Below are 15,573 nucleotides of genomic sequence, written 5' to 3' on the forward strand. Positions count from 1 at the left end.
TGCTGCAGGACCGGATGCGCTGTCTACGCTGGCTCACTGTCACCCCATACCCACCCCTGTCGCTTGTCATGTGTTTCTATGCTGTATTAAGATTCATGTGCTTTTTTGTGCAGAGGTTTTTTTTCTGTTCTCAAACTGTTCTCTCAATAGGAGTTTATTCTGGGTGGAGCTTTTTTCCTCCTCCTCTCAACTCATGTTGTGTATTATCATTGTTTTTCTTATCACCCTACCTCTCGGATCTGTCGCCCCAATGTGATGTTGTTTAGAGTGTGTTTCGTTTGTTAGTGCGCATGCGCCACAGGTTTGCTGCCTGCTGTAACCCATAATTTTCTTCGTGATTAATAAAGTATTTCTGATCCTTTTACTTGGTGATCCAAAGCCTGGCAAATGAAGCATCTAGCCGCTAGCCGGGATAGATAACTCGACCATTGTACGGGCCCAGGGAGATGGAGTTTGGGATTTGGATGAGATGTCCATCCTCATCCCTCCGCAGATGAACTTTAAACTTCCGTACCCCATACCACAGGTTTAATAAGTGGATGTAGCACATCACATCACAATATCTTTTCAATTATAATTCAATGTCTTTATTAGGAATTCTTCGTGTCCAAAACTTGACCACGAGTGTTGTCGTTTTAATTTGAAGAGATGGGTCTATAGTCCAGTCTTTCCATGTTGGGTGGCCAGAGTTTGAAAGGACAATTTCCACAAAACATCGAAGCGGGGCTTCCTGGAAAAACCACAGCTCAATGGCTCTTCTGTTTGGCAGGGAGATGAAAAAGTAAATGTTGTGAGGATTCACCCAAGAGGACTGAAATAGCAACTCCTCCGCAACGTAATCTGTTGTAGGGGATGGACCATACGGTAGTGCAATTCCTGCTGATCAGTGATTGGTCAAAAGTCTAGGGTGAAAGATGGGGAAAGATGGGGATTTCTGATTTGTCAAAAATGTGCAATGAAGGACACTTTTGTTTTTCATTCAGTCCGTTGTCTTTTTTTCTTTATCAGGTGATGTTTCCAGCTCCTTTATCCCGCCTAATGCCTCGACTGCTGTCTGTGGTTCAGCATGATCCCAGTGTGTTATTTATTTATTTTGACTGGTTTACAGTGAGACAACAGTAAGCATTATCAGTGTATATACAATATATACTGATAATGTATATTCTAGTTTTTACTAAAACATTGATGAGGATTTTCCTTTGCCTCTTTTGAACCAAAAGAGGTTGGAAAATCCCCTGAAATGAACAGAAATTTAAAATTGGTTTCTTTTCTTCTGTGTTATTATGATGTGTAAAGACTAGCCATAAGGAGTCTTTTAGGTTGTCCCGATGAGACGATGTAATTGTTTTACTTTTATACTGGTAAACTCTGAAGGATTATTCATACCATGACACTGTCATTTAAAGACAGGCAAGAAATTAGACATACCCTGAACTCTTGACCCCTACACGGAGAGATATTGTTGCATTTTGCTGCCATGTTAGGGTCCACTTGTCAAAGGGAAAAGAGTCGTAAAGTCAGTGCTGTGAGAGATAATCTTTGTCCTGTCAATAAGTATTTGAAGAGGGGTCACTGAATAGTTGATTATGAAAATGGTGTGATCATATATCATGGCTTTTACAGTCACCAGATCTCAACCAAGACTATCTGGGGGGAATATGACTGACATAACAGATAGATAATCAATTCCAGGAAACATTGAAGCTGTTGGGGAGGCATGTGTTGTACAAATACTTCAAAAACTTGTCTTTGCCACCTGCCTGTACACATTGCTTCTTTGGTTCTGGTCTGTTATGTAATTCTGCATAGTTGTGTCTTCTGGGCCTGTTGGCAGAGAATGCTATTTTTGTGTAACTTAATAAAAAAAAAAAACATATCAAACATGTTTCTCTTTCTATATATTGATTGTATTTATTTATACTTGTATGTTTTGTCAGTGCCCTTAGGACTATTGTGATGCTGATTCAAAGAAGGTCAGTAAGTCTAAGGCCGATTAAAGCCCAACTTAGGCATTCATTAAGTGAATCCACAACTCACTGTTACTTTAACACAGGACACTTTATTAAAGTGGATGAAACAGAAATACACAAAACAACACTGCGGGACAGTCAATCAGTGAACTTGATTATGAATGCAATGCGAGGGGCTTTACAAAATCAACTGTGTACAAAAAGTCAAAAGTGCCTGTCAGCTATGTCTTTGTGAACAAAAGACTTAACTCTTCCACTCACTTTTGCTGTTAGGAAATGAATCTGAAGGGTTGCTTGATGGACTCCTAAATTTACATCTCATGTAGCCTAAAAGAAGAGATAAAAGAAAACAGGAGCGGCTAAAACTACCGCCATCTACTGGCCTTTGGCGGAAATGAGGAACAGCATGACTGTGACTGCGGGTGGAGTAGCACTGGTTGTCCCCATCACATTTTACTGTACACTGAATAAATACACTTGTAGATTTCTCAGAAATAAAATGACATGTGAAAAAGAGCTTATAGCGCTCATCCTGGTGAAGCAAATATTTGGCTTCACATTACAATTCTGACTGTAAAGGACAGGCTTACAAATACAATAAATAAACTGGATTTGTTTTTGTACTTTTAGCCTTTAGTTTCATGTTTAATATTAATAATACATTTTAATTTAGCTTGAAAAGTTATGCTAGACTCTGGGTAAAACGTTAAGAGGGTGTCTGGTTTTTGTTACTAATGTGGACACTTGGGTTTAGTTTCAATTGATTAATTATGTGAAATAAAAATATGAACTCGACTCGGGCATTGTGGGTGCGATTTCAGGGCTCTAGAGCACGACCAAATTTTTCAGTGGTGCGACTAAAAAAAAATATTTGGTTGCACCTGTGCGACCAACTGTTCCGGTAGCAAAAAAATAAAAAATAAAAAATCTGCAACCTTCCCTGTGGTCAACAACAGACACACATTTTGCTCCTATCGTGGACTAAACCAATCAGAGATAGTAAGGGGCGGGACCTCTCTGATTGGCCGTGGTCCAGTTGAAAGTGCAGGTGGAAGTGGGAGGTGAGTAGCTTGAATAAAGCATTAAATCCTGAATCGACTTTTAAATATAACTGTGTTTTGCCAGAAACGCCAGATTCTCAGATTAAAGCTCACAAAACCATTTCAACAACAACCAAACAGCAAATGAGAGCAGGTACACGGATTCCACACAAAGACATAAACACAGAGCGGAACCAACGCATCAGAATCAACTTTGTCTTTCTCGGCTTTCTCACCCGATGGCCCGTAGACGGACACGCTGTCGGAGCTTAGCGATTCTGATGCGCTGTGTTTACGTCTTTTTGCGCTGATTCTGAGCTGCAGGTTTTGTCTCTCTCCAACCAAAATTCACCGAGCCAGCAGCAAAAGAAGCAGCAAACTGCGCTTCACATTTGATCAATGTCGTCATGAATTTTGCTGTTTTGCTTCCACGACTATTAAACTCACACTCCATGCACAGCTAGCTCTCTCTCTATCTCTCTCTGTACTTCAAGAACAGTTTCCCGTCTCCGATCTCTGTTTTCTGTATTATTCATTCGCTTATTACCCACCAGTCTACCGTTGTTTACAGCGCTGTCGGCTGCTGTCTTTTTCTTTTCTTTTTCTTTTTTTCACTTAAATGACCTCGGACAAGAAAGCCTATTTTTTCTGTTGTTCAATACTGAAGAAATGTAAACTTTATATGCAGAACATTGTAGAATATTTTTAAGATTATCTGCTATAAAAAGCCAGACCAGGAAAATCTCCTTCATGTTTTTCTGTGTTTTATTCTCAGTTACTTTCACACAAAGGCATCTGCTGTGATGTTCACAATTCTGATGAAGTCAGTACTGATAAATGATCAGAATTATATTTCCGACTGTCTGAGGCTAAGTTGAATCGAATCGGGACTTTGAAAACCGGAATCGAATGGATTATAGAAATCAGTGATGATACCCAGCCCTAGTGAGCAGCCTAGGCACGACAGAAGTGGATGTAGCTGTAATAGGAAAAGAACTATTGCTAACTTTTCTGTTAAGTTAAGGCCTGATCCTTCTGAAATTCATAGCCAGTGCTCTGACACGGTGTCATCAATCTTTGAATGCTGAAAAAGCACAGTGTATCCAGAAAAACACATTATATTATATAAATTATTATAAAATTTGTGTGCGCCTAACTTTTTAAAGTTAGGCGTACCGGTACGCCCATGGCAAAAAGTTAGTCTAGAGCCCTGGATTTGGTGTGAGCCTCCCTTTGGTTAGACTTAATTTGTCATTAACAAAAGACAGCATTTCCACATAGAGAATAGAAGAGAGGGCGGAGCCACTGAGCTTCGAGCCGTCCAGCTGTTTTCTTTTACGTCCGCCGAGCACACATAATAACATGGCTCCGTGGGGTTGAGGTTCATTCGACTTTGCTCGTATAAAGAAGAAACTGTAACCATGAGTGGACGAGGCAAAGGTGGCAAAGGACTCGGTAAAGGAGGCGCCAAGCGGCACCGTAAAGTTCTCCGTGATAACATCCAGGGTATCACCAAACCCGCTATCCGTCGTTTGGCTCGCCGTGGCGGAGTGAAGCGTATCTCCGGTCTGATCTACGAGGAGACCCGTGGTGTGCTCAAGGTGTTCCTGGAGAACGTCATCCGTGACGCCGTCACCTACACTGAGCACGCCAAGAGGAAGACTGTCACCGCCATGGATGTGGTGTACGCTCTGAAGAGGCAGGGCCGCACTCTGTACGGCTTCGGCGGTTAAACTCATTCGCCCTAATCCATCAAACGGCTCTTTTAAGAGCCACCCACTTCACTTTGAGAGCTTTGTTCTGCGATCTTGTTGGTTTTTGTCATGATTTAGAGGGAAGTCCTGAAAAAGCAGACAAAATATCTGCCAGTATCTCCCCAGCAAGTTCTGAAGTACTACGTTATAACTTAAACAATTACCAACTGAGATTCCTAACATATTAAGCTGTTTATCATGTGTGCTTTTCTTTCTCCTTAACTGACAGTGCCACAAACTGAACTTCAGGTTACAGACCTATTCAATACCACTGTTTCATTAAACTCGCCTATAGCAGGAGTGTAGACCGAAAGAAAACTGAAAAATTTCAATGATTAATCTGTTTATTTGTAAACGTCTTCCTGCCACAAATCCGCTTAAAGCAGAAGTGCTTATTAGTGATGGGATTTCTGGCTCGGCTAACTAAACAGCCAGCTCTTCAGGTTGTTTTGTTGCTTTAATTTATTATTAACAATAATAAATTATGCACAAAAGGAATTACTAATGCAAAATAAAGTTTTTATTTATCTATGTTTATATATAAATGTATGCGGTGGCCCCTGGAGACAAAGCACGTACAAATTCCAAAGCATATTCCTAGCGTTAACTGAACTTCCAAAACAGAGCTACCTAGATCACTTAAATTACAGAATTGAAAGCATATGGGTATTGTTTGTGTATTTATACACAAGCACTCATATTCAAATAATTTAAAAAAATGTTCATTTACCTGTTACTACCACACACCAAATCTGGTCGTTGGTACTTCCTGGCTTGTGTAGCCACTCGGTAACAAAAGCTCAACACTGCGCCGAGCATCCTGGAGCACTTCTGTTGTGTTTTGTACGTGTTTTGGAGTTCGTACGTGCTTCGGGTTTGTACGTGCTTTGTCTCTAGGGTCCATCGTAAATATACTTTTATTTATTCACTCCACATCAAATGTAATAAATAAATCATATATTACAAAAACCAACTATTCACAGTTCATCTCTTTCCTTTTAAACAAATTTAAAGTGAAACAACACAAAACACTGCAAAACACAACACAATTAAATATAAATTAAAATATGAAAACAAAAAGAAGATGCATATTCTCTGTCATATGGACCTGCATGAATAAACTTTCTGAATCCTTTATCATCTGCAACTGAAAATAGTTGTGGATGATTACTATACCTTTCTAATGTGACGTTGTTGTCCCTGGCTCTCTCTCTCTCTCCCTCCTGCTCTGTTCCTGTGCTACTGAGAGTGTAACTACCGCCCTCCCCCCTCTTCCCAGCGCAAAGCACAACCCACAATCCGCTTCACTCCGCACGCGGCTCGCATGCTGAGTGAAGAAAAGGAAGAAAAGTGAGAGAGAGAGAGAAAGAAAAAAAAAAAAAAAACAACCCACGGCTCGCGATAAGGAGCCGGCTCGCATCGTTCACGTCAAAGATCCGGCTCTAAGAGCCATTTCGTTCGCGACTGACACATCACTAGTGCTTATGTTTTTTTTTTTTGTTTTTTTTTTAAGATAACCAACCCACCTTTGATCTAGTACAGCAGGGGTCCCCAATCCCAGTCCACGAGGGCCGGTGTCCCTGCAGGTTTTAGATCTCAGCCTGGATCAACACACGTGAATCACATGATTAGTTCATTACCAGGCCTCTGGAGAACTTCAAGACATGTCGAGAAGGTAATTTAGCCATTTAAATCAGCTGTGTTGGATCAAGGACACATCTAAAACCTGCAGGGACACCGGCCCACGTGAACTGGGATTGGGGACCGCTGTAGTAGAGGGTGGACATGAGTGGATGAAGCCCTATGAAGCTTTTGAAGCCTCTTCCTGATGTGTGCCTGAAATTTTATTTTTACCAACATGCAACATGTCTGTTTAAACTGCAAACAAAATATCAAAGGCAACTGTTAATGCTCTGTGATGAAATGACCCACATCGCAAACAAGAAGTTTTGCCAGATTGTCTACGTCGACATGCTTCCAGGTAAAAAAGAAAAAATAGCTCCTTTGAGGGAGCAGATCAGAATTACAGAAAATACACCACACACAAAGTGTGTTTGCATGTAGCTCACAGCTGTGGTTCGCTGTCGGTCTAAATGAATCTTAGACCTAAATGAAAGTTTGTAGTGATTTATAATTATTATAAGTCTGAACCTCTTTAATCTACTCAGCTGTCTTTTTTTTTTTTTTCAGTACTTTAAGGAACAAACAATGAGACAATGTTTATGTTCTTACTACACAGATTTCTGTTTTTACAGGAAGTTTATGAAAAGAAAAGTCTGGGTAATAACTTTACAATTTAAGTCAGTCAGATTTTTATGCATGCAGTAAAACAACTAAATGTGTTGCACATACTGATAGACTAACAGGGCTGTCCCACTTCAGTTCTAGTGTGAACATGAGTTTGACACCTGGATTAAAGATTTAGTGTCATTACTTTAATCAAGTGTACTCTCAGAGGTGAGTGGCTCTTACAAGAGCCGTTAGTCGGTTGAGGAAAGTAGCTGGATTTTATTTAGCTTTCTCATTCTTCTTGGCCTGGATGTTGTGCAGCACACCACCCTGAGCGATCGTCACTCAGCCAAGCAGCTTGTTCAGCTCTTCGTCGTTGTGGACGGCCAGCTGCAGGTGGTAGAGGGCGTAGATTTGGTTTTGCCATTGGTGGGGACTGATGATTCAACCACCGAACCCTGTCCTGCTTTTTGTCCTTGTTTCTTGATTAAAAAAAAAAAAGGAGAAATATACTTGCCTACATTTGCTATTCTACATGCTTTTAAACAATATAAAATTAAAATTCATAGTTTATATGTGAATTACTTAATGTTAAATTACTATTGAACAAATGACCGACTAAGAATTTTAGACTTTAGTTTACTTCAGCCATATTCCATATAAATCAGGTATCATACAAAAAAAAAAAAAAAAAAAAAAAAAAGAGCTTCAAATACAGTCATGACAATAAAAGAATATGACTTTAAGGACTTAACAACATTACTTCAGTTATAGGACACCAACATCTCTTACACATTAGCACTAAGGAAACACTGAATGACCCTTAGTGTAATCTAAGATTACCACAAAGTAAAAGATCTCTCAGCAAAATGATGCAACATTTTAGGCACTATTGCCCCGATCAAATCAGTGAGCTGGGATTTTTTATTCCAAACATGAACTACTGTTACAGCAACAGACATGGACTACTGGTGCCCACACAACAACTCAATGTCCACTATGTGAAGGAGCCAAACACATGCCTGCTCCTCTCGTTAACTGAGATAAACTGCTGGCATATTTGTTTTACATCTATACTATCCAGTCTGTCCTGGTGGACATGGCACACAGCAGCATTGTTTAATCTCATACGAGTCATTGTTGACCTTAGCCATGTTTTTAGTTTTGTGAGAGCACTGAAGCTTCTTTCAGCCTCAGCCGAGGATACTGGGATGACTATAAGCAGCCTGACAATTGTCATGATAATAAATACTAGTTAATCTATAGCACCAAATCATCAGTCAGTCACCTGTGACCTCGCCTCTTCACCTCTGTCACCTGATAAATAACAGTGAGACATTCCAAATACATGCAGCCACACATGTGCTTCAAATACAGTAATGAACCATCAAGTCATCCAACTTCACCTGTGATCTTGCATCACCATTACTCTGAGCTTTGTGTTGGTTCTTCTGTCACCTGACAATAGGACATAAATGACAACAAGAATAAAATGGGTAGCTGCTTCAGTGTTTCTGTCAATTCGTGCAGATCTTGATATTTGTCTCAAAAATGAACCCTATGAATATGTCAGTACCATTAGGGTGAAATTGTGTCACCAACATGTTAACGTTAGATAACATTTCAACAGCCTCTGCAAACCAATATTAACATGTTTGCCATACTGTCATGTCTATAGTATTTTATAGCACATTTAAACAATAGGAGTCTACGCTGTGTACTTCAGAGCACTTGGTCTATCATATTGTCTAGTGCAAAGCACTGAAATGTGATGAGCTTTGGAAAATAATACATGAATAAGTAAAGGAGGGAAACACTTTAGCATACAATAATTCATGCTTAAAAAAAACAAAAAAAGAAAGCAGTTTTGTAACGGAAGTTTCTAGAGTAGAAAGAGCATGAAGATTGAAGTGTGAGTATGAGATTGATATACCACTACTGCTACTAAAGGAGCGAGCTCTTGGTGTGAGTGAGGTGGCTCTGAAAAGAGCCGTTGTTTGTAGGAGAGCGTGTAGCTTAAGCTCTCTCTCCGCGGATGCGGCGAGCCAGCTGGATGTCTTTGGGCATGATGGTGACCCTTTTGGCGTGGATGGCGCACAGGTTGGTGTCCTCGAAGAGTCCGACCAGGTAAGCCTCGCTGGCCTCCTGCAGAGCCATGACAGCAGAGCTCTGGAAGCGCAGGTCGGTCTTGAAGTCCTGAGCGATCTCGCGGACCAGGCGCTGGAAGGGCAGCTTGCGGATCAGCAACTCGGTGGATTTCTGATAACGGCGGATCTCACGAAGAGCCACGGTACCGGGCCTATAACGGTGAGGCTTCTTGACGCCCCCGGTGGCCGGGGCGCTCTTACGGGCGGCCTTAGTGGCCAGCTGCTTCCTGGGGGCTTTGCCGCCAGTGGACTTGCGAGCGGTCTGCTTGGTTCTTGCCATTCTTCCTCACTTTTCTTTCCCTGTGATAAGAGCAGAAAATGTAGCAAACAGACGAGACTCGCCGCTCTTAAAGTGTGTGACTGCCTGTGACGCGGTGCCGCTGCGGCTCGTGATTGGTGAGGGGCTCCACGTGGTGCTCAGCACCGTTCAGAGGAGCACCGCCCCGCCTTGGTGTGTGCCGCTCATTGGAGAAAAGTGCATTGAATTTGCGCGCTGCCGCAAGCCTCTCTGCGATTGGTGCGTGACGAAGCTGCGCGCGCTCTGCGGAAATATAAGCGAGGCTTTGAGCCGGTCGGGCCACATTTCCTCTTAGTCTCGATACTACGAAGAGAAGAACCTGTCAAGATGAGTGGTCGCGGCAAGACCGGAGGTAAAGCCAGAGCTAAGGCCAAGACCCGCTCATCCCGTGCCGGGCTTCAGTTCCCCGTGGGTCGTGTCCACAGACTGCTGCGTAAAGGCAACTATGCGGAGCGTGTGGGAGCCGGTGCCCCCGTTTACCTGGCAGCTGTGCTCGAGTACCTGACCGCTGAGATCCTGGAGCTGGCTGGCAACGCAGCCCGCGACAACAAGAAGACTCGTATCATCCCACGTCACCTGCAGCTGGCTGTGCGCAACGACGAGGAGCTCAACAAGCTCCTGGGGGGAGTCACCATCGCTCAGGGTGGTGTGCTGCCCAACATCCAGGCTGTGCTGCTGCCCAAGAAGACCGAGAAGCCCGCCAAGGCCAAGTAAACGCAAAGCGCTCGGCTTCATCAAAAACAAAGGCTCTTTTAAGAGCCACACACTTCTCTCTGAGCAAATATCCTTCTTGCTGTCACTGTGTCTGTAACAACTTGTGTACTGGGAAATGTAGATTATGCATCTTGATTTATTTTAAAATCTATGTTCATTCATGTCATCTTACATAGTCAGGGACTGAAATACACCTTCAAAATATACTTTTATTAACTCCAAAGCTGCGTGCGTTTAGTCTATTCTTGTCTTGTGAATAAAGAAAACCTCAGGTCTTGATATAAAACATAAGCAAAAAGCTCTCAGTCTCTCCTGCTGTGTGGTTAAGGCTCGTGCCTTCTTCAACCTCATTGCTCATTTTACTAATTTAGAATAAATTGTGAATCACTAATTATTCACTTCATAAATATGACTGTAGACACTCATCATGGTTCACACGCAGTTCATGACACGTGGCAAGATCAAACCTTGTTAAACACAATAGGAAATCATAACGACGTGAGGTGGAGAGGGACAAGTGGAGATGCTTACGACGTCTTTATTTTATTTTATTTTTTAAGAAAGAGGGGCAATACATATAAATGAACATTTTAACAAATGTAAATATGCCAGATTATAGCCTTGGGCTAATTTCCATCTGCAGACCCTCTGGCACGTTGGTGTTTAACACAAGTTAGTAAAAACATACAGAGACACTATTTACAGGTCATGTGACACGGACAAAAACAGTGATCACATTATACTAGAAAAAAAACAATGACAAGGAGAGTGTTCAGCACTGCTGCTGAATTTGGGACATTTTGCAAAGTCACATCTACGCTTAGGTTTTTGTGTCTGTTGTGAGTAGAATAAAACAATTCAAAGAATAGAATGTGTTTAGGTTTGCTTGGATAATAGGGGGCAGCTGGTGATCAGAGGAACAGGAAATGATTCCTAAGTGTGGGTTTTGTTAGAATGACTTTGTCAACTCCTGTTTTAAAGACAATAGTGGATTTGTGTTCTCAAAGCATTTCATGCGACCTTAAAGCTCTCAAGAATGACATTAAGTTGCTGAACCCTGACCTCTGACGTGCCAAATCAGTTGGTTCAGCGATAAACTTTGGTGTGTAACTGTATAGTGTGAAAAATGTATTGACAGTGGGGGTCTGCCTGTTATAAAATGAGTAAAATCTGCCTCAGCCAGATAAACAGGAAGCCACAGTTACTAACCTGGGAAGAGGACAGCCCCCCCAGACAGAACAATAGAATTAGTGGAAAACTACTGTGGAGGGGGACACAGGGCAGCCCCGGACTCTCGTTCAGCTGGGATATCCAAAGGATCGGTGAGGGCAAGAAGTAAACTCAAGACTATAATTTGAAATAATTTAATTCCCCTCATCCTTAATGCTACAGAACTCCATGGTAAAATAAATAACAGTATGGGCTCAGCTTGGAGTAAAATGTGTCCCCTTGAAATCACACAATATCAATTCAACTGGACTAGATTTAGTCAGGTAAGGTTGTAGATTAGAGCATTTCAAGTGGATTATATTAGCTAGGTATCATTAAAATATACAGTGTACTTCCAGTACAACAGCCAGTGTAGGCTTTTAAAAAAAATAGAACTCAATATTTCATCCATGAATAATAACATGCATCTATGAATGTATTATGTGTTGTTTAATAGAATATTTTAAAATGTAGTTGCTAACTTTTAACAGTTTATTTCTTGTATGATAATGTTTCACAGTAAAAGAAGTGGTGTGATGGCTTGTATTATGAAGGTGTGATTGTAAATGTTGAGTTGTTAATATTTGTATTCTTCTTCTGGAGTTGTAGACTTGCTTAGACAGCACTAATGTGCACCATGATAGTAATGCAAGTTGTAATTGTATTGAGTAAAATGGGGGGAGTGTGTGCTTTAATAAGAAGGATATTACTATGAATGATCGAGTGGTGAGTGAGTATTAGGAAGGAGCTCTTGTGTGTTGCTGTGGTGGCTCTGAGAAGAGCCGTTGTTGAGTGTGAGAGTGGTGTGAGCTCACTTCTTCTTGGCTGCCTTCTTGACTTTGGGCTTGGCGGCCTTCTTGGCTGGAGACTTCTTTGGTGCGGGAGCCTTCTTGAGCACCTTCTTGGGGCTCTTTGCTGCTTTCTTGGGGCTTTTGGGTGCTTTCTTGGCCGCCGCTGCTGGCTTCTTGGCCGCTGCTGCGGGCTTCTTGACCTTCTTGGGCGACTTCTTAGCAGCTGCGGGCTTCTTGGCTGCTGCCTTCTTGGGCGACTTCTTAGCAGCTGCTGCCGGTTTCTTGGCTTTGGCCGCGGCGGGCTTCTTGGCTTTAGGAGCGGCTTTCTTTGCGGGCTTCTTGGCTTTGCTCTCAGTAACCTTCTTGTTCATCTTGAAGGATCCGGAGGCCCCGGTGCCCTTGGTCTGCACCAGAGTGCCCTTCGCCACCAGGCTCTTGATGGCGGTCTTGACGCGGGCCTTGTTCTTGTCCACATCGTAGCCTCCGGCAGCCAGAGCCTTCTTGAGCGCGGCTGCGGACACGCCGCTGCGCTCCTTGGAAGCGGCCACGGTTTTCACAATCAGCTCGCCCACGCTGGGGCCGACCTTCTTGGGCTTAGAAGTCGTCTTCGTCTTCTTGGCCGCCTTAGCCGGGACGGCAGCAGGTGCGGGAGCTTCCTCGGACATTTTCCTCTTTCGCGTCTGATCGAGATTCACGGTACAGTGATGGCAAGTCGGAAGCGCCACGCTGCACTTAAACGCACCATGAGAACCGTTGAGAGTGAAGGCAGCGCGCGCAGCTCTCGCGCGTGCCTCGCAATGCTTCATTTTGTGTTTCGTGTCTCGGCATCAAAGAGCTCAAAGTGAGTGTGTGAGCAGCACTGCAGGTCGACAGTGGAGCCGTCCACAGCGGGCTTGTGTCTCGTCGTGCAGGCCTCGTGTCGGGCTCTCGTGCTCTCTGCTCTCGGTTCGTGGAGCTCCCAAAGCTCAGCGACTCGGTGCGGAGCTCAGCGCTGCTCGGCGGCTTCTTGGACTCTTTTCTCTGCTAAAACCGATGGAGCCGCAGCAGAGCTCCGTAAAAAGCCTTTTCTAGCTGATACACATGTTTGTTCACGCACTCCGAGTTAAAAGCAGCATCTGGTGAGCGCAGCTGTGGGACAAAGTGACGCTGCGAGCTCCCAGCAAACACACCGATGCTACTGGAGGCCCACGGAGCAGCGAGACTTGTGTGACAGCTGCTCACTTCTAACCAAAGCACAGTTTCACTCACATTGTTGTACATCAGAAGCTTCATTAGTGACCTTACAGCAGCTCGCTTCCACACTTTGGCTCTGATCTCTTAGTCTGCATTGACTCAGTTTCCTTCTACAGTTACTGACTCTACAACAAACAACAGCAGCGAATGAACACGTGAATACACACATTCACAAACTGATCACTGAGTATCTCAATGTGTAATACTCAATACCTGCTAAAAACATCCAGCTTATCTCCCAGTTAAACCTCGTCTTATTGACTCTACTAGTCAAACATATTTAATCATTTTATTCATAGTAATATTGTTGTAATTGTTTATTTTATCCTGCTCTGCCCATGTTGGTGAATTTCCCAGCTGTGGGACTAATAAAGCTTATCTCATGTCCTGGATAGCGACCTCAGTTTAATCTAGTGTCTTTAGTTATGCCCAGTATATCTGCTCTTCTTTCTGGAGGATTCTGTGATTCTTACATCTACTGAAATGTGTAATCATAGATTTCTGTCCATGATAAGTAAAATGCTGAACAATACCTCCGACCCACTCTGTCATGTGCTGACCAGTCACAGGAGTGAGAGACTGAGAACCAAAATTCACCTCTGAACACCACAGGAAATCAATCCTACCGACATCCTGTACAACTCCTCCATCACTTACTACAATAGTTGCATTATATAAAGGCAGATAAAAAGGTGGCTACGGAGCCATCAAATTAGGAGTTAGATTGAAGATAGCTTTGATGGAAATTCCTCTTTGGTCATAGCTAGAAAAGCTGGATGTGAAGGACACAGCAGGGCCTGTGGCATAGGCAGTAAAGGCAAATGCTAAAGGTGTCATCCATCCAAGGTTGCCAAGGGGGAATTACAAAAAACAAACTGATACGAATTTCTCTTAGTTTACATTTTGGCATGTAGTTGCGAATTTTTGCCCGTTGATAGTCCAACAAATCAACCCTTTATGTATCAAAGTTGTTAGTCTAGTTTTGTTTGTAAGGTTAGTGAGCATCATCAAGACAAGTGGGTTTGTCATTTCAACCATGTGCAGTGCTACAGTACACAGTGACGCGAGACCGCATTCCTCCAAGACCATGGTGCTCCATATAACAGACACATGACCACATAAATGTGCATGTATTGGGGGGGAAACGCAACAAAACAAAGACAGACGACCAAAAACGATACAGACACAAGACCGTGCAATAAAAAGCCACCAGTGTCAAAGTCATATCAATGCTGGATTTTTAGTGAGTTTCTTTCTACAATCTAAAAAGTAAAGAACCATTTAAACGGTCTCAGTCAGTACAGCGGATTATACCACCCAGTGAAACAAAGGTTCACAATATAGTAACTGTATGTTGTACAGTAGGACATATGCTCGTCAGTATAGAGTGTGTGGCTCTGAAAAGGGCCGTTGTGTTGACTTCTAATAGTCAATCAGTTTACTTGGAGCTCGTGTATTTGGTGACGGCCTTGGTGCCCTCAGACACTGCGTGCTTGGCCAGCTCACCGGGGAGGAGCAGGCGCACTGCGGTCTGGATCTCCCTGGAGGTGATGGTGGAGCGTTTGTTGTAGTGGGCCAGGCGAGATGCCTCGGCAGCGATGCGCTCGAAGATGTCGTTGACAAACGAGTTCATGATGCTCATGGCTTTGGAGGAGATCCCGGTGTCGGGGTGGACCTGCTTCAACACCTTGTACACGTAGATGGCGTAGCTCTCCTTCCTGGGCTTTCTCTTCTTCTTGCCGCCCTTACCGGCGGTCTTGGTCACGGCTTTCTTGGAACCCTTCTTGGGTGCAGACTTGGCGGGTTCAGGCATTTTCTCTTCTCGATACTCTGCAGCAACGGATGAGCTCCTTAACTGAGAGCAGCGCTTTTTATACAGGCTGTATGCTAATACCACTGCGCAGGCCCTCGGATCTCATTGGTGGAGCCGCACAGTGGGCCGGACGTTGTGTTGGAGGGAGTTTGTGAACTGTGCTGAAACAGGCGCGCATCTAACAAAGACAGTGGACTGTGTGATTGTGTCCTCGTTTGCTGAGACAGTCATTTGTTCTAAATGAGCAGTAAATATAGAGCTCTGTGTGGCAGATATGGATGTGTTAGTATCAGTATTATCTTCAGCCAACAATGAAATCATTTTAATAACAATTCCGCCTGGTTTTGTGTCTCTGTGTTTCTGTAGCGCCCATGT

At 43.2% G+C, this 15,573-nt stretch overlaps 5 protein-coding genes across 5 annotated transcripts; 2 read left to right on the forward strand and 3 right to left on the reverse strand.

The window, feature by feature from the left end:
* Window positions 1-4,403: 4,403 nt before the first annotated feature.
* LOC146390441 (histone H4) lies at window positions 4,404-4,790 on the forward strand. Its single transcript, XM_084923508.1, has one exon. It carries the CDS (start codon window positions 4,432-4,434, stop codon window positions 4,741-4,743), a length of 312 nt encoding a protein of 103 aa, XP_084779634.1. The 5' UTR covers window positions 4,404-4,431; the 3' UTR covers window positions 4,744-4,790.
* Window positions 4,791-8,955: 4,165 nt separating this feature from the next.
* On the reverse strand, window positions 8,956-9,462 carry LOC146390442 (histone H3). The gene has a single exon (XM_084923495.1). The coding sequence runs from the start codon at window positions 9,418-9,420 to the stop codon at window positions 9,010-9,012; it is 411 nt and encodes a 136-aa protein (XP_084779621.1). The 5' UTR covers window positions 9,421-9,462; the 3' UTR covers window positions 8,956-9,009.
* Window positions 9,463-9,715: 253 nt separating this feature from the next.
* On the forward strand, window positions 9,716-10,202 carry LOC146390443 (histone H2A-like). Its single transcript, XM_084923498.1, has one exon. The coding sequence runs from the start codon at window positions 9,766-9,768 to the stop codon at window positions 10,150-10,152; it is 387 nt and encodes a 128-aa protein (XP_084779624.1). The 5' UTR covers window positions 9,716-9,765; the 3' UTR covers window positions 10,153-10,202.
* A 485-nt stretch (window positions 10,203-10,687) lies between these two features.
* Window positions 10,688-13,305, reverse strand: LOC146390444 (uncharacterized). Its single transcript, XM_084923468.1, has one exon. The coding sequence runs from the start codon at window positions 12,956-12,958 to the stop codon at window positions 12,173-12,175; it is 786 nt and encodes a 261-aa protein (XP_084779594.1). The 5' UTR covers window positions 12,959-13,305; the 3' UTR covers window positions 10,688-12,172.
* A 1,475-nt stretch (window positions 13,306-14,780) lies between these two features.
* LOC146390445 (histone H2B-like) lies at window positions 14,781-15,215 on the reverse strand. Its single transcript, XM_084923501.1, has one exon. It carries the CDS (start codon window positions 15,196-15,198, stop codon window positions 14,824-14,826), a length of 375 nt encoding a protein of 124 aa, XP_084779627.1. The 5' UTR covers window positions 15,199-15,215; the 3' UTR covers window positions 14,781-14,823.
* Window positions 15,216-15,573: the final 358 nt, after the last annotated feature.

The sequence above is a fragment of the Perissodus microlepis genome, chromosome 3 (genome assembly GCF_051167445.1).
Source record: "Perissodus microlepis isolate ML-2025 ecotype Zambia chromosome 3, ASM5116744v1, whole genome shotgun sequence".
In the NCBI taxonomy this organism is placed as follows: Eukaryota; Metazoa; Chordata; class Actinopteri; order Cichliformes; family Cichlidae; genus Perissodus; species Perissodus microlepis.